General features: G+C 39.6%; 1 protein-coding gene across 1 annotated transcript in view; it reads right to left on the bottom strand.

Moving 5' to 3' along the window:
* Window positions 1-834: 834 nt before the first annotated feature.
* itpr3 (inositol 1,4,5-trisphosphate receptor, type 3) overlaps window positions 835-18491 on the bottom strand; it is a gene marked incomplete at both ends in the record, with an annotated part of 155198 nt that continues 137541 nt past the window's right edge. Inside the window, 11 exons of the mRNA XM_080853365.1 lie at window positions 835-948; window positions 7958-8119; window positions 8718-8878; window positions 9088-9253; window positions 9652-9776; window positions 13702-13891; window positions 14028-14192; window positions 14947-15128; window positions 16150-16263; window positions 16533-16725; window positions 17516-17626. Of these exons, the coding sequence (XP_080709491.1) occupies window positions 835-948; window positions 7958-8119; window positions 8718-8878; window positions 9088-9253; window positions 9652-9776; window positions 13702-13891; window positions 14028-14192; window positions 14947-15128; window positions 16150-16263; window positions 16533-16725; window positions 17516-17626 (1683 nt within the window). The remainder of the gene's footprint in view (window positions 949-7957; window positions 8120-8717; window positions 8879-9087; window positions 9254-9651; window positions 9777-13701; window positions 13892-14027; window positions 14193-14946; window positions 15129-16149; window positions 16264-16532; window positions 16726-17515; window positions 17627-18491) is intronic.

Genomic DNA, 18491 nt, shown 5'->3' with positions numbered 1-18491 from the left:
ATCTATAGTAGCAGAGCTAATAGCAGCTTCACTCTCTCTCTCGGTTTTGTATTGTTTACTAATAAGAAACTACACACATCAAACAGTACATGTTCCCGTGGCAGCAATAACACAAAATATGAAACACAGGTCTCTGTCAAATTCTTTGGTGAAAGAAGCATGTCTACCATGTGACCACCACAGTAGATTGAATTCAAAGTGTTATACGACACATTAACTCCCATCTACATTTTGATAGATAACAACCAATTTTGCAAGATAACCCTGTACTGCTAAATATGCTAGAACACCAGCTAAGATAGAGCAACATAATTCATGTCTATTAGCACAAAAGGGGGACAGCACCGGTGGGAGTGTCACCTTACATCACAAAAACGTTTAATAAGCAATACTGCAACCCTCTCACAAAAGTTTAATTGTACCTTCCCATCAGCAGAAAACACAACAATGCCAAGTTCAGGATTCGAACAATAAAATAAAATAATGTCATACAACAAGTTTACATACCGGCAAGAGACATAAACATCTAGAGATATTCTGGACTGGTTAAGGCTAATGACAAATACATCTCTTGCATTATTAAATAGTAATATTATTTACGGAATGTGGTGGGACATCATGGATCTGATGAAAGAGAATGCACTTCCATGATTATCTTAATGCTATGGCAAAAAGTTTACAATAAAAGCTAGGAACACCAGTAGTTTTAGGTAAAAAACCTATTACTTGTGCTGATTATAGTCCACAGTTTTCCTTGGTGGACAGTGGCCTAAATAAATGTGTAAATGTAATATAAACTGAAAATGGGTGTTGCTCAAACTAGTGAGACATATGTTAGGGTTTATAGATTTGGTGGTTTCCTCCTGATGTGCTGGGTGGGAGAGTTGCACTGGCCCCTGCTTGTACGTCAAATCCCATTCTCTGTCTCCGCTTCCTCTGTTCAATCATCTGCAAACAGACATTAAAGGATATATTAAAAACTGACACACAAAAAAGCTGACAACACAAACACAGCAATACAAAACAGACAAATATCCACAATCCAAACTTTGTCTTTTGTTTTAGAAAAATATGGCCAATCAAATTATACCCCTCCTTTTTGTGCTCATGAAACAAGATGTATGGCTCTGTTGGTTCCCTTTGTTTTCCATTTACAGAGCCAAGATGCAAATATCCTTTTTGCAGGGTTGCTGGGGAAAACTCATGAAAAGTCATGAGGAAAGTGGTGTCGGATTGGCCTGTGAATGCCTCAGCACCTCACCAGCGTTGTTCTTGAGGAAACATCTAGAATGGACAGACATGGCTAAGTTCTATGAATAACGGGGCACTCACACCATATGCCTTGGAGGCTTCAACGGAGGCGCTTCCCATTCACTTTGAATGGGGTGACATCATGCATTGCCGAACTGATCTGATGGGTCAGGTTTCTTGTGTTGCTTGCGGTGAAAGTTGAAAAAAGTTAAACTTTTCAAGCGACAGCTAGGGTTGCCAACTTCCTCAACCCCATTTATGTAAGTGTTATATTAACATTTTATTATAGCTTTGACATTTAGGCATTTAAACATGATATTTAAACAGGTGTTGAACTTTTTGTTATTGTCCATCCATCTTCACTGTTTGTCTCTCATACATAAATTGTATTGGTGCTGCTATCCTGACCTGTTTCTGTTGTTTCTTACTATTGTAGTCTTGACTGTCTCTGTTATTATCCTCATTTGTCTGTGTCTTTGCTGTCTGTTTCATGGACCTCCTCTTACCCTGCAGTATATGACAATTAATTGGATTATTAGTTTGAGAAGAACTGCCCCTAACATATGGGGTCAGCTCATTTTTCCGACGCCCCATTGGTCCGATGCGTCAATATTCCGAAAATGTCCCATTGATCCTACAGCCCTTAGTCTTAGATAGATTTTCACCGATAAATTGAAACCCTTTGTCCCGACAGTTCAATGTTCCGACCAAAAGCTGCTTTAGATCACCGTCACCTCATGATAAAATAATGCATGCCTACAGGCCTATAGTATTATTATTATTATTATTGTTACTATAATTATATAGACTAAATCGATAGAAAACTGTGAATCTCAAAACCAAAGCGGAATCATCTTTCCATGACAGCTCTCGAAAAGCAGCGCAAACAGGGTTCTTTCCATTAAGCTATCCTCCCGTCCTCGAACTGTGCGTGGCTGCAGTAGACCTATGCTGCTGTTAGCCCATCCGTAGTTGGTTTGTTTTGTTTATTTTACATTTGCAAAGACGCTGCTGGCCTAGACTTCACTAGCTCGACCAAAAATCGAAATAACTTGTCCGTGTCTGTCTCCATTGCGTCTCTGGTGTCTGGGCGCAAAGTAGAGAAGCAACAACGTGCGTCTGCAGTCGTTACAGCGGCAGTCTACTTGGCACCCGGTAAAAGAGGGGCGAGGAATATACGACCTGGGGAATTATGTTGACCGACCCCAAACAGCCATTGGTCGGAACATTGAGCTGTCGGAGCAATGGGTTTATGTTAATCATTTCGAATTAGTGGGCTGTAGGATTAATGGGAAATTTTCGGAATATTGACGGGTCGGACCAAAGGGGCGTCGGAATAATGGCATGCTACCTAACATATGAGGTTATGTGTGGGGGTTGCATAAATAAGAATTAACAATCAAAGCCAAAAGAAGACTCACCATCTAAGCTACTTCCATGGATATATATTGCTGCTCCTCACTGATTTAACAGTTGACAGTGCCTACAAGTTAATTTTTGATCAGCTCTGTGCTGCATCTGTTTCTTGAATCTGACCATTTATCATCAGTGAGAAGATCCTCGCTACAAAGGCATTTGAGCCTGGCACACTGAGGACAAATCTGTTAACTCTAGCTTCTTAACAAGTTGACAACCAACATTGTGAAAAAAGGCACAGGTAAATGTCAGCAGTGTAGGTTTTTACTTCATCCTCAAACATTCTCCTCAGTACCACCAGACAGGTTTCCCCAAGGAACCTGAAATATGAGGTAAGAACAGGCCAGGTTTCTAGGAGACGAGTCACAGCAGGATGGAGGGAGAGCCATCTTGTGCACACATGACGCAATATCTCACGCCACTCTTTATCGACAAAAGCGAAAAAGGAACGTAATTCCTCTCTCCGAGATGTTGAAAAGTGGCAGTTTATGGTCTCAATATCCACTGCCATCTCATCGCTGGCATGTTTGCATGCATTTTGTTCGAGGTGGGCCGGTCAATTTGCTTTTAGAATGCCATAGTTTGCGCTGCTGAGTAACTTGTAAACAGAGTAGGGTTGCCACCTGTGTCTGACAAAAAACCTGGACATATTGATGACACGCCATACCACGGCCAACCATTGGACGGATTATAAAACCATGGGCCCCTGGGCCTGGCCGTGTAAAAGGCCCCCCACTCTTCGCGCCCGAAAAAAAAACATTCTTGTGCGCTCGCAAAACCTTACATTGAATTGACATTGACATTTTTTTTGTCCAACAGCACAATAACTTAATTCACCGAACAGGATATACAGCACACATATACATTTGCTAACACAGCGCAGGTACACTTAATAGTTAAAAACAGCGACTTCATGCAGAGGCTCTGGCTTAGGGGCCCCCTGAGCTCATGAGGGCCTGGGCCCAGTATGCCTGTTCGGTAATCCATCCCTGGGCCCACCTGCATGAACAAAAATGTCCCTAAGACATCCAACCGACGCGACAGAATTGTCTTTTGTGCAGATTGTATGCACTGAATATTTTAAACATAAAGCAAAATCATGAGTGGAAACAGCATACCTAGTCCTTAGATACTGGTGTGTGCATTGCTTGTGCTTGCCTTCTCTACCTCTCAGCTAAACACATGAAGGATGACAATAGAGTTTCCTTTAACATACTTTGGTATCACATAGCCTCTTACGCTTAATGCATCTGTCATATAGGCCTTCTTGATTTAATAATTGTCTTACCTGGTCTTCCATTTATACTGTATTTTTCCCTTTGCTGCAGCTATCAGTGACACTTGACAGGTAGCTGTAACCATGTCACACACCATGATAAGTAGCTGTTAATTCGGCAACAGTAACATTGTCTGCTGAACATTTTGTAATCATAAATGAAATTGCCTTGGTTTGTCTGGTAACTTAAACACGATTCTGATGTTTTTTTGTTTAAGCATGTTCATCCTAAGCAGATTTCACTTCATGCTTAACGAGAATCTTAACTGAGCATAGGTGACATGTAGCAGAAAGTGGATCGCCTGGTGTGGTTATTAGCCATTTGGAGTAATTTCCGTTTTTCATTCAATCATTATTAAAACAAGTGTTACGTTAAATTTACTTTTTAACTGGCCTGTCAGTTCCAGTAGTGCCATCCTCGTCCTCAGTCTCCCCCCTCCCATGTCAACGTTGTTTCTATTCAGAACAACCTAAAGTAACGTGCAGTAAGCGATTCAACCTCTTTCACACGCCCTCCGATAGCAAGCATCAGTTAAATTAATGCGCGAGCGAGATTGGCTATGCTACGTCACACCCCTAGTGGCCGTGCAGTCTGCGCAGGAGAAAGAGATTGAGCATAATGAGATACAACGCATATTTTGAGTGTATGGACCCGCAGGAAAAAACATTTTATGATCAGGAATGTTCATGTTGACAAAGCCCATGAAAAACCGGGACATTCTGTGTCCCGGGAGAATTTTGAAATTTTCCGGGACAGGTGGCAACACTAAAACAGAGTGATGTTTTCCATAATTCACGTTCACATTATCGGCTACGGCTACATATGCAGTAATGTTTCTTATATCCAGCCTATCCTTAATTTTCCAGGCAGGTCATTAGCTCTTGGATTGTAAGCCATCGGATACAAAGAAATACAGTCATGGACGAAAATGTTGGCACCCTTGCACTTTTCTCAGATAATGCACCACTACTCCCAGAAAAGTGTTGCAATTACAAATGTTTTTGCATTTACATGTTTATTTACTTAGTTTGCATTGGAAAAACACAAAAAATCTGAGAAATAATGCCCAATCTGACTTTATTCCACACAAAACTCAAAAAAGGGCCGGACAAAATGATTGGCACCCTCAACTTTATAATGGGGAGGACACCCTTAAAAATAAAGAAATACAAATATCTGAAATCAATTGCTTCCTGTAACCATTAATGAGGTGTCTTACACCTCTCTACTGGAATTTCGGACCACTCTTCTTTTGCCAACTGCTCTAGGTCTCTCACATTTGAAGGGTGCCTTCTGCCAACTACTGATTTGAGATCATGCCCCAGTTGTGCTATGGGATTAAGATCTGGAGTCATCTCGGACACTTCAGAACTCTCCAGTGCTTTGTCTTAACCATTTCTGGGTACTTTTTGAAGTGTGCTATGGGTCATTGTCCTGCTGGAAGACCCATGTCCTCTGACGGAGACCCAACTTTCTGACACTGGGCCCTACATTGCGCCCAAAAATGATTTGGTAGTCCTCAGATTTCCTGATGCTATGCACATAGTCAAGGCATCAGGTTCCAGAAGCAGCAAAGCAACTCCAAAACATCGGTCCAGCTCCACCATATTAGCCTGTAGGGACCGTGTTCTTTTCTTTGAAGGCCTCATTTGGTTGTCTGTAAACTACTTTACCAAAAAGTTATACTTTGGTCTCATCTATCTACAGGACGTTCTCCCAGAATGATTTTGGCTTCCCCAAGAAAGTTTTGTCAAACTCAAGTCTGGCTTTTTTAGGTCTCTGTGTCAGCAGTGGGGTCCTCTGGGTCTCCTACCATAGCATCCCATTTCATTCAAATGGTGACGGATAGTGCAAGCTGACACCGTTGTACCCTTTGTCTGCAGGGTAGCTTGAATTTATTTTGAAGTTTTTCTAGGTTATTTATCCACCATTCAAACAATCTTTTGTTGCATTCTGTCATCGATTTTTCTCTTCCTTCCACATCCAGGGAGGTTAGTGACAATGCCATGGGCTGTAAACTTGTTGATGACACTGCGCACAGTGGACACAGGAACATTAAGATCTCTGGAGATGGACTTGTAGCCTTGAGATTGTCCATGCGTTTCTACAATTTTGGTTCTCAAATCCTCAGACAATTCTTTGCTCTTCTTTCTTTTCCCCATGCTCAGCGCGGTATACACAGACACACAACACAAAGGTTGAGTCAACTTTGCTCCATTTTAACTGGTTGCAAATGTGATTTCTATATTACCAGCATATGTGGCTCGCCACAGGTGAGTTTAAATAAAGATTAAAGGCACCCAGTGCAACTTTCGAGGCTTAAAAATAAACATTCAATTTCTAGTCTTGTTTACACGTAGTAAGTTTCAATAACTCCATACCATTACATATCGACATTCAAGGAGCAAAGATGAGACGTCGTTGTGTGGTGAGAACTGATAGAAAATCGATAACAACAACAATCGCCGCCATTTTCTTTATTTTTTGTTACCTACAATAAATAAAGCAGGATTCCAGTCAATGGAAAAATGGCCTCTTCCAACCGGCGATTGTTGTTGTTTACGATTTTCTATCAGTTCTCATCACACAACGACGTCTCAACTTTGCTGCTTGAATGTCGATATGTAATGGTATGGAGTTATTGAAACTTACTACGTGTAAAAAAGACTAGAAATTGAATGTTTATTTTTCATTGAATGTTTATATAAAGTTGCACTGGGTGCCTTTAAAGGAGAATTACATGCCTGAAATACAATTATTTCTTAAGGGTGCCAACAATTTTGTCCGGCCCTTTTTTGAGTTTTATGTTTTTATGTTTTATGTGGAATAAAGTCAGATTTGGCATTATTTGTCAGATTTTTTTGTGTTTTACCAATGCAAACTAAGTAAATAAACATGTGAATACAAAAGCATTTGTAATTGCAACTCTTTTCTGGGAGTAGTGGTGCATTATCTGACAGAATTGCAAGGGTGCCAACATTTTCGTCCATGACTGTACCTCACGCATACAGTTTTCTATTTCCCTTTTTAGAGGCAAGCAGCAACCGTGTCCCATAGCAACATTTGCATGAGTTTTGGCAATTTTACAGTAGCCTATTATTGGCCGGTGAGGCTGTAATTGGAATACGGGACTGGAGATCAAAATCACTCATAATTAGGGATGTCCTGGACAATTCGGGACAGTTGGCAACCCTAGCGACAGCGCATACACTAGCCAATCAAGTCGTCTTAATGCAAATAGTCCAGGTGCTAGCCAATCAAATCACGTTTATCCAAGGACAGTGACATTTGTACACAAAAAATTTAAAATGAAAAAAAAAAAAAAACTTTATTGTAACTGAAGAATATAGAAAAATATTGTGTTGCCCCTTTTTTCCAGGGCAAAACAACTGCCCTTCAAAATTCCTGTGCACGTCCCTGATCTGAGGTGCTTGGCGAAGCGTCGGAGCCAACTATCTAACGTTAGCATGTTAGCAGAGGTAACTACCCACAAGGTAAACAGCTCGCTGGCGAGGTTACACAGCGGTCAGCAGTTTAAAGTGATTGGTTCTTGACCTGTAAATCTAAATATAATCGTCTGCATTATCAACACAATCTCAAATGTCGAGCCCAAGCACACTATCATGCATTAACACAACGCATACATGTGAGTGCAGTAATGTCAATTAGCTTCTTACTTAGTTCATTAGCTACTTAGGCTACTTACTTTCTTTAGTTACTTACTTAGTTCATTAGCTTACTAATTAGCGTAGTATTTCTACAAATGCATGTTTCATTTCATAACATAACATGAATAGAGAATGTATTGTACTCAAGCTACAACACTAAATGTTTTCTGTGGCACATGATGATGTAAAATATAGGGGAGCGTGCCTATGTTCCCACAGCCCTATGTTCCCACATATGACTTACAAAATGATTAATACCTAACACAATACCTCTGTTTAGTCAACTGTATGTAAGATTTTAAAATAGTTTTGCAGATAAAGTGAGACATGACATCTCAACATCACCTGCTCCTTCAGCTCAGTGAGCTGGCCAGTGAGCTGAGTCACCACATTCATTGTAGCATTCAAACGATCCTGCAGATTCCTCATCTCATTCTGCTCTCCATCTCCTTCGCTCACCACCAGAGACATTGCCTGCATGCGTGGGAACCAGTCTAGGTTTAAATCCTATCCAAGAAACAAGAAATGCATTTAATACATTTCACCAGAAGGTGAGCTACCAGCAATGCTCTCCTGGATTTTGGAGCATGACCAGTAATGTATTACACACATACCTGTTTTGAGTAGCAGTTCATATCATACTTAGTTTTAAGTAACCCTATGCCCTTTGTACTAATTAATAAATTATAACAGCGTTCAACTAATGTCAATTTTGTTACAAGACATAGTTATGTCTAGGAACCGGAATGTGACAATATGTATGTAGAGGTTCATTGTATCAAAACCATAGGCAAAAATAAATATTTATTTTCTGAAAACCTTGTGTGTAGGATTAGAACTAAGTTTAAAATTATGTCTACCTCTACAGAATTTTTTATCAGTTTTCTTCATTTTAGCTCCTGAATATGAACCTAGAATAAATGCTGTGTATAGAGTGAATAGCTGCCGGTAGGGAAGTCAGTTGCCTAAATTCTTACATGATGCAAAGGGGTCTTGTTTAAAACTTAGAATTACACAACTTCTGCTTAACTATAAGTGCAACTGCTGCTTTTTTATAATGTACTGCCTTAAATGCTGCTTTAATTGCCCCACACTCCTTATTTACCTTGATCATACGAACCACATAGCTCTCTGGACCAGTGTAATCTGTCTTGTTTTTCTCACGTAATAGCACAATGAAATACAGGTAATTCCAAATGTTGTGCTCCGCCTTGATGTGCTCCTCAAAAGAAACTGTCTTGTTATCAAACTTATCTCTCTCAAGACCTATTAAAACACAATAAAATACATTACAAATTGAGAGTTTCTTATAAAAGCATACTGTACATAACATCCTTTTTAAAATTCAGAAGGCTGAATATATGAAAAAAGCCAACAAAAATGATTCAATCAATTAATGTATTCCCCCTGTGTAGTTTATATTGGTTTGAAGAATCAAAGGAACACTAAGGGAGGTATAATATGTTGCTATATACCACAGATGAAGCAGGTATTCTTCAGGGTCTCCTCTTTGTTCTGCTTCTCACTGCGAAGGTCAGCGAAAGTGTCAATGATGACTCCAAAGATTAAGTTGAGGACGATAATGATGACGATGAAGTAGAAGAGCAGGTCGTATACTACCCGAGCTGGAAATAAGGGTTCCTAACAAAGAAATACACTGGGTGTGACATGAGCAACTTTACATGTGTGACATGATCAACTATACACGTGTGATATAAGCAACTATCATACGTATTAAATTCTAACCTACTAAGCTCTATCTGTTCTGTAATCCTTGCAGTTTTTTCTCCTTTGCTCATAAATGTATTTTATGATAATCATTATGTGATTATTATTATTATGATAATTATTATTAATAAACAGTGAATATCCATAGGCACAAAATGATGTGTCCTTCTGAAAGTTGCAATTCCGTTTCAAAGGGTACACTCTGCAAATTCCATCTGTTTTCCGTTATCGCAGAAATTGGACATACTGATTGGACATACTTCATGATTGTACATACTACATGATTTTACATACTACATGATTGCACATACTTCTTTGGATGGTCTGCGCAGCACGTCTCCAACCCCTCCTCCATTCCGGAGCCCATGGTTTAGCACCGTCACAATGCACATGAGCAGGGTGTCACAGGCACGCTCTGTGTTGTCGTCGTCCTCATCTACTCTCACACACACACACAAAAGCAGACATAGTACAACAGTACAACAACAGTACCTGCTTTTAGAATTATGTTTGTATTATGAATGTCTTTTAACTTGTGATCATTAAAGACACCTACAAGCATCCAAAAAAAGGAATTCTGCTGATTGGTCACAAATGATTATGGTTAATGATTATATATTGTGAATTTGTTTCAAACAAATATGAACAGCTACTGGTGACCCTGGCTGACCCTTTGCATCACTTTGTCTCCCAGGATGCCCAATGCTGACTAACAAGAACTTACAGTTCCATTAATGATCTACTCATTGCATCTGGAAATGGATTCAGATTTGACACTACTGACACCATCATGTTTTACTTCAGAGACTTTAACACCTGAACAACATGTTGGTATCCAATACTGTGCTCTCTCTACTGGCTTATGTCTTAACTCATTGGCTGTCTTCAGTGTGTACATGTGTACAATGAATCATCCAGTCATACAAAAGTAAGTTATGAAGTTCCCCAAGGCTCAGTGCTTGGACCCTTGCTGATGAATCCTCTCCTGAAACCTCATTAAAACTATAGTACCCAAAATAAAACCTTGGCTTAAAGATGTCAAAGCATGGATTACTAACAACAATCCTGCTCCTTAACATAAGTACAAATGAGGTTATGGTTGTGGGCCCCAAACATTTGAGAATGACACTATCCAGCTGTCTGCTTACACTTTATGGCATCTCACTAACATCCAACACAAGTGTTAAAGATATTGACTGGGACCTCTTATTCCACTCGCACATAAAACAGATCACAAAGTTAAGTGCTTTGAGACTAATCAATTGTTACTGGTGCTATATAAATAAATTGAATAGAGTGTTTTTTCTCCAGTGGCCTCCGAACCAATTCTCTGAACTCTTTAACTAACTTTAAGAAAGTGCCACACAAGTATGCACTGTTTCTTTGCAAAGGAATCTGCTGGAAACCTCAGGTCTCCTCTTCACTCCAAGCACATCATACACACACTCCAGCCGCTGTTTGAAAGATTTTAACAAGGCTGTTGGTTGAATAAAGCTTATTTTCATTACTGCTAAGGCCTAGGAAAAAAAAATGGTGTTTCCTGTTTCAGTCCTGAAAAAATTAGGGGAGGTAGGTAGGGATTATCCTTCTTTTTTTTTTTTATTTATTTTTATTTTGTTTTACGTCTTTGGCCAAAACTCTAGTGATACAATACAGTTTAAAACAGAGTAAAACTGAAATACATGAGGACATTTATTTTTTCAATGTCATACTTCAATTTTGTGCATAATGGTTACAAATCTGAGATACATTTATCCTTTATTAGATAGGACAATCATGACAAAAACATGACTGCAAACACTTCAAACTGTGTAGTATATCATTGTCACCTTGTAACCGGCTCAAGGAACGAACACAAAGGGGAGGCCACGCAGAATGTATAATAATAATATATGAAATATATATACAGTTATATATTTTAGCTAATAATTATAGCAAACGTGTAGTGGAGGTCAGTGTTGTGAATAAAAACAAAAGATGTAATGTAAAGTCAGTTAAATGGTATTCCAAAACAAACGACGACGATCCACTATCCAACGAGTATCCCAAATCCAGTGGACCCTTCCGCGACCACTCCCCAAAACGGTAACTGATCAATCATAGCATAGCAACGGTTACTAAGCTCGGGACCTCAGTCAAGCGAGCCATTTTGATGAATGGAAGTCAATGAGAGAGACGTCTGCTCGAGAAGAGAAAATGAAACGTTGCGCTTATGGAGTGTGTAATTCTGACAGCCGATATCCAAAAAGGCTGGAGGGAGGGGTTACATTTTATCCCTTCCCGAAACCCAAGACCCAGAGAGAGAAATGCCTGCTGTGGATCAAACAATGTGGACGACCCCCCCCATCAGCTGAATGTCAGCAACGTAAACAGAAGCACCTACTTTGTTCCAAGAAGCTATGTCGCTAAAATCTGCCCACTGCATCGAAAACGTGAGAAAACCCTTGCTTAAAATACGATTCAGTTTTACCACCTTACATGTTTGCGTAGCGGCGACTGTGTAGATAATAGAACAAATAAACATAGCTGGAATGAACCTGTTAGCCTTAGCATTTGTCTGTCTACAAACACGGCATGTAATGTCGTGGTTGTAGCCTATATAAGCATATTGCAGACCCTTTTGCCTGCTTCAATCTGAGATCTTGCCGTTTTTCCAAAAAATGCTTGTGATTTCTTTGGGTAGAGCTGAAATTGACATGGTTGAAAACATGTTGCCACGCCATTCATACCAATGCTGAGAACCTGGGAAACGTGAATGCTTGACTGATATAGCAACCGTTGCTAAGGGGGGCGGAGTTTGCGGAAGGGTCCATTCCTATCCAAATCCAACGATATCCAAAGACCAACGACCAATCCAACGCTCTCCTTTTAACATGGCACTTCCTTCTTTCACCTCCTGCAAACTCTGCTTCAGGTTCTCCTTCTCGGCCAACACCTCCCTCAGCTCCTTTTCCGTGCTGTTAGGCTGACGACCGGGTGCTGCACATCCCACCCCTTTTGGTGATTTAAAGTCAGTCTCCTCGCGCAATTTCCGATCCTGTTTAATTTCGACTTTCAGCTTTTCCCATTCTACATTGCGAGCTTTATCCCTTTCAGCTGCGTGAGCTTTCATATTCTCGTATTCTATTTTGCGAGCTTTATCCCTTTCAGCTGCATCTCTTAGTAAATATGCTCGCCTCTGTTCCATTAGCTGCTCAAAATCTAACGCACTCATGCACTCCATTTTAAACCTGCCCAACTTTCCGATCGTCTGAATTTAAACAATAGCCCCGACGCAATCGTGCACAGGTATATCACCACCCAAATACAAAAACCCACAGACTAGAGCTTTCACCACATCTATCTCCAAAACACAGTCCTACCTATTTCCAAACCTTTTTCTTCAGCGTGTCCTCATACAATTTGGTTGTCTAAACAACCCTAGCGCATCTGACACACCCAATGAAAATAACAAACTCTTATAAGCACGGCCCAAAAAAATAAATAAACAGCAGTAAGCGCTCTTTACCTGCGCAGGGTTTCTTGTTCGCTCTGTAGGTGTAACCTACCTTTACCCACCCAGTTAGCAACACATGTGCCCAATTGAAGCAGTATGCACAACACGTTTTTCTCGCAACGAGAGCCCACAGCTGTAGTCACTTTTTAAAAATGACTTTCCTCTTTCCAGGCAACCCAACGAAAACTTAAAAGTTTACAAATTATAAATTTTCCGCGTGCCCATGCCAAAGAAAAGGCTAGTGTCGGCAGTTTTTTTTAGGGTCGGTCGGGAAACAGGAAACACAAAAAACAAATGTCTAGGCCTAATCAAAATCAATTGGGTCTCTACTCCATAGACATTGAATGCAAACTGAAGAGAAAGCGAGAGCACAATCAACTTTTTTGCACCACCTCAGCAAGAGGTCCCAAGATGACCTAGTAAGGTTGGCTTCAATATATCAAACGGCTGCTGAGATATGACATCACTTCCTGTTTCACTTTCTGATTTCGATTGGCTATCTATATGACGAATTTTGTGACGCTTGGATTGGAAATCTACTGCATCAAATTTGGTGAAAACTTTGGGGCCTGTAAGGAATATTCAAACATTCTGATCCGAAAGGCAGGCGCATCAATTAGGTTGACATGTCCCATCACCATGTCAGAATTATTTCTTTAAGGAAAACACATCAACAAACATTTGCGTTTATTGCAGTACACCCCAGGAGTCTGTCCCATACATTTTACATCTGCTAGCCAACTGCTTTGAAGCTCCTGCTGCAACTCTGACACAATAACAGGGCTTTAATATTTACGTAATGTCAGGCAGCTTCTTGCTATAATTAAAATATCTATAGATCAGATTATGTAATCACACAGATTACCTGTATCCATGTTTGGTAAATGGTCAACTTCCATAATGAAGTCATTCTTCAGATACAGAAAACCCACAATGGAGAAGAGATAGACCAAGATGAGGGCCAAAAGTGCAGTCAGCAGGATAGAGCGCCCATTCCGTGTAACGCTCTTAATGACATTAAACAAGGTCTCCTCACGGTATATAAGGTCAAACAGCTGCGGAGAAAGAGAGAAAGTGTCATTTTCAAACATAGCATATACCTGCAATTCTCGAGTTTGTGTGATAATTCAATAAGGGAGAGAAAGTGGGTGCTTGCACACATATGAAGAAATGGATGAAATTAAAATATACCAGGATGCTGTAGAAGAGCTCATTCACACATAGTCCCAGGGTGCTGGTCAGCACATAAGCCAGATGATAAAGGAACTCAACATCCATCAGCATTGCACGGTATCCCATAATAAACGTACCATTATTGCCAACAAAGCTGACAACAAAGACAATCTTGTTGATAAGCTGTAAAAGCAAAAAAAAGTCAGGTGATCAAATAATGTCAAATGTTCATCATTGTAAATAATAGATTATATAATGACCAAAGAGTCAAAAGTGCTTTTCTAGAATGTACAGAGGCAAAACTTCTTCATGAAACATTGATGGAAAAACTAAAGAAAGACAAGTAAAGAAGAATCCAGATCCATAAGGCCGTTCCAGAGTTTAGTGGACAAATCTACGTAATTCTGTCTGGACTAGAGCAGCCTCATGGGAACAAATGGGGTTTCAAATTATTTGTTTAAAGTTCATAGATGAAATACTGTTGTGAAGTTATTTGTCCTTGTCTTAAATAGTTTTTTTTATGTAAAGTGATTTTGCATTTGCAGATGATACAAAACTTTTTCACAATCTCCACAAATCACTTCTAAATAAAATAAGGCTAAAAGTTTGTGAATGGTTTTAAGATTGCCCTCTGCTGCCATTGTTATTTCACCTGCTACCTCTTTAATGCTACTTCCCTTATATTTATACTCGTCTGCAATTTCAGAATCTGTCCCTTGGTGATGTTACATGGGAAGAGTTAGCAGAGGTTGTCATGACAATGTCCTGCTGACTCAGTACAAATGTTGATATTTAGAATATCTTGACTTATCACTCACAGCATTGTGTAACTTCTTTTTGGCTGATTTTGTCTGTATAAATGTGCTGCTATAGGGGAGCTCTCTGGCATCTAAAGAATGACAGCAGCACAGTGCCTTGATTTGAACCAACCACTCACATTCAGGGTTCCCAGCAGGATAAGGGTTGGGCCAATACCAAAGTGGTAGATGGAGCGTAGTATGAGGGCCACAGTGAGGGGTCTGAGCCCAAGGCGTTGAGACAACAGGCCCATAACGGACAGTCCTATGAAACCCCAGAACAGCATAGACAGCAGGGAAGAATCTATGGCCCCTGAAAGAGCTTCAACAAAACAATCACCAGAATTATTACATTTAAAGACACAGCACGTATTCAAAATGTTATACATTGACAATGATCATATCACCATAATGCACTGAAAAACTACTGCTCTGAGTTACACCACTCGCATGCAGTGCTCAAAGTCTGCTGTTACACACCAGTACATAGTAAAACTCACCAGTACATAGTAAAACACACCAGTACATAGTTGAACACACCAGTACATAGTTAAACACACAAGTACATAGTTACTAGGGGTGGGAAAAAAAATTGATTATTCGATTTTTCTCGATTCTCTCTAAAACGATTCTCTCTCGATTCAGAGAAGTTCATAATCGATTTTGTAATTTTTACACATCCATTTTATGTTGAAATGCAAGCTGCATCGATTATTGGATTGTTCATAGAAAGTCAAAATTGTGACAAGGAAAAGCTTTTTCTCTAATAAAAAATAGAGAAGGGAATTCATCTGTTGATTTTCTTTAATTATCAAACACAAAGTAGGAAGTGTAGCAAAGACTCTGAGTAGCAAACTCGAATGTTTTAAAAGTCGAAATGGATTGATAATCGTTTTATCGGTTTCTAATTGATAATCGATAATCGTTTTTTTTTGTTTTTTAAGGTATGTATGTCATAAACCTCCATTTTTTTTATTAAATAAACAATAAATTGTGTACTAAAGTAATGTCTTGAAAAATGATTTATTCCCCAAATTAAATTAAATGCAATACTTTATGGTTGGTCTAACAAACATGCTTTGTCAGGGCACTGCCATATCTACACTTATATAAATAAGGTCACAAATTACTGGTAGGCAGAGGCCACCAAACTATAAACTAGACTGACATAGGATAAACAGGTCCTGAAGTTGAATTGGTCAAAACTATTTAGTTAACTGATTGCTAAAGGAATTATTTCCAGTTCAGAAATACCAACATGTTATGACAGAAATACATTTAATATGTGGAAATTAGATTAATCTTAATCCAGATCCACTTTGGGTGGGTTCTTTCTTTCTCACCAGAGTTGTATGGGTAGAAGAAGGCAATAATGAGGTTTATAAAGACAGCCAGATTGAAGGAGATGCTGCCCCACAGCGTCATACGACCAGAGAACCAGAACAACACTGGCATACCTGCACACACGCACAGAGATTAGTTCACTCAAGCTTCAGGAATAGGATCATATCTTTGTTCATATATCTGTTAATAACATAATTTGTGTCTGACACCATAAGTCTATGAACAGTCACTCACTTTGTGACTTAAGGAGAAGATGTAAATTAAATCCAAACATATATGCTGCACAATGCCATTATATACAACTTTAAAAAAAGCTTTCAGTATGAGTAATGGATCTTTTTGAACAATATTCAGACACATGCCTATAAAAAGGATTTCTTACTGCGTAGCTTTTTCTGCCACTCCATCTCATTGTGCAGGAAGGATGTCTGCTCAAAGAACTGTGTCACTTTACTGCCCTGTTCATCCTGCTCTGTGCTGTTGAACACACGGACCTTCGACTCCTCTGTTAGGTACTCGCAGATGGGATGAATTGGGAAAACAATCTGCTCCATGCTGTGATCCTCACGCACAATCTGAGCCCAGACACACATAAACACATTGATCCTCATTGTTCCTCCGCAGACAGAGAATGATATCTGCAATTTAAAATCAACTGGCTGGGAATTTTCATATGGCTGCAATATGCTCAAATCAAAAGAAGTTGAATAAAAAAAAGATGCCCCATTTCCCCAGTATGTTTTCAATTCTATATAATTCATTATCTCCTTTACTTTACTACGTCTGTGACTGAGTCAACGGTCAGCTAAACTTACCACTATCCACGTGTGACGCTTGTGCGAATAAAGTCTAAAAAAATATTATTATTACAATTATTATTATATATATAAAGTAACTTGGTTTGTAGTACTTAATTGAATTATTAACCAGAGTTCCAAATTGATTTTAATACATTGAGTTGAATATATTTAAAGAGACTGATATATTTAAGACTGATTTGTGGATTATCTTTATTTTGACCACAGTGGAGGACACTACCCTTTGTGTGGCGCCCCCTAGGTTTTCAACTTAATTTATCTGCCTTTGTGTTGAATGGTTGATGCCTATCCAATCGTATGAGATTACCAACATATTGGTGCTGTTGTCAGGATAGTACCAACGTGTCTTGGTGGCCCTTTTGAAGACGGTTTCACAATTTACACACAATTGCACCCAAGTTGACCCGGCCCCTACTCACAAGGTAAGGTACCTACATATTCTGGTAATCCCATGTGACGCTGGTACCAATTACACCTACAGGTGTATGATACATGGGAAAGAATTTGAAAAGGTATGAATGAGATTTCTCCAGTGTTCGCAGTCTACCTCAATTTGTGAAGTGTGCATGTCATAATGCTCCAGCGGTTCCTCCTCTGGCTTCTCCACTGGGCCACTGGACTTCAGCATCTGGGAGAGCTGCCTGTTGTTCAGGTTCAACTGAGGGACACAGACAAAAACACACACACACTGTACCATCATAATATCCTTATTATGGAAATAATAGAATAAGAACCTGTTTTACATGTAATGATTTTGTTCCTTATTCTGATGTCAAGTAGTGTTTGGCAAGAGAAAACCTATATGTTTGTTGTTGCCATTCATCTTCATGCATTCTTGTCGTAACATATATCCAACACTGCACTTTCAATTCATACTTTTATGGTTTGGGTTTGCGACAAATCAAAAGGTTTTAATAAACGGCTGGTGCCAAGAAGTATTTTAAGTATTTAAGTGCTGGTGCCAAGAAGTGTTTAAGTATATCACAATCACTGAAGCACCTTCATCTGCTCCTGTCACAACCCGGCCTGGTTCACGCCCTCTGTAGTCTGTGATCTGGAGTATCAGTGCTGTTCCATGTGCTCCGTGCCAGGTTTTTCCTCTACCCTGTCTCCTGACTGACAAGCCAGGCACCCAATCACTGGTGCCTGCTCCACCACACCTGACTTCACTCTCATTTGCCACGGCTTTAAAAGCACAACAGGACTGACATTCAGTGCCAGATTATCGTGTCGTTTTCCTGATCCTGGTTAAAAACCTATCGATTCTGTCTTCAACCAAGCCTATTCTCGACCCATGTCTGTTTTTGGACTCTGATTATTGCCTTGTGTTCGATTTAACTTGGCTAATTTTAGACATGTATGGCCGAACTTAACTAAAGAGGCAGCCAAACTTTATATGCATGCATTCATCTTTTTTCACATCTCAAACTGTTACACAAGCTGGTCTCAAGCAAACACAACAACTCTGAAATCAATAGAGACCCTCTCCATGCAGACATTTAAAACTCTAGACCAGATCAGCT

The sequence above is a fragment of the Sprattus sprattus genome, assembly GCF_963457725.1.
Source record: "Sprattus sprattus genome assembly, chromosome: 16".
Classification (NCBI taxonomy): domain Eukaryota; kingdom Metazoa; phylum Chordata; class Actinopteri; order Clupeiformes; family Clupeidae; genus Sprattus; species Sprattus sprattus.
The sequence above is the reverse complement of the archived record's forward strand: the minus strand, read 5'-3'. Positions and strand labels throughout refer to the sequence as shown.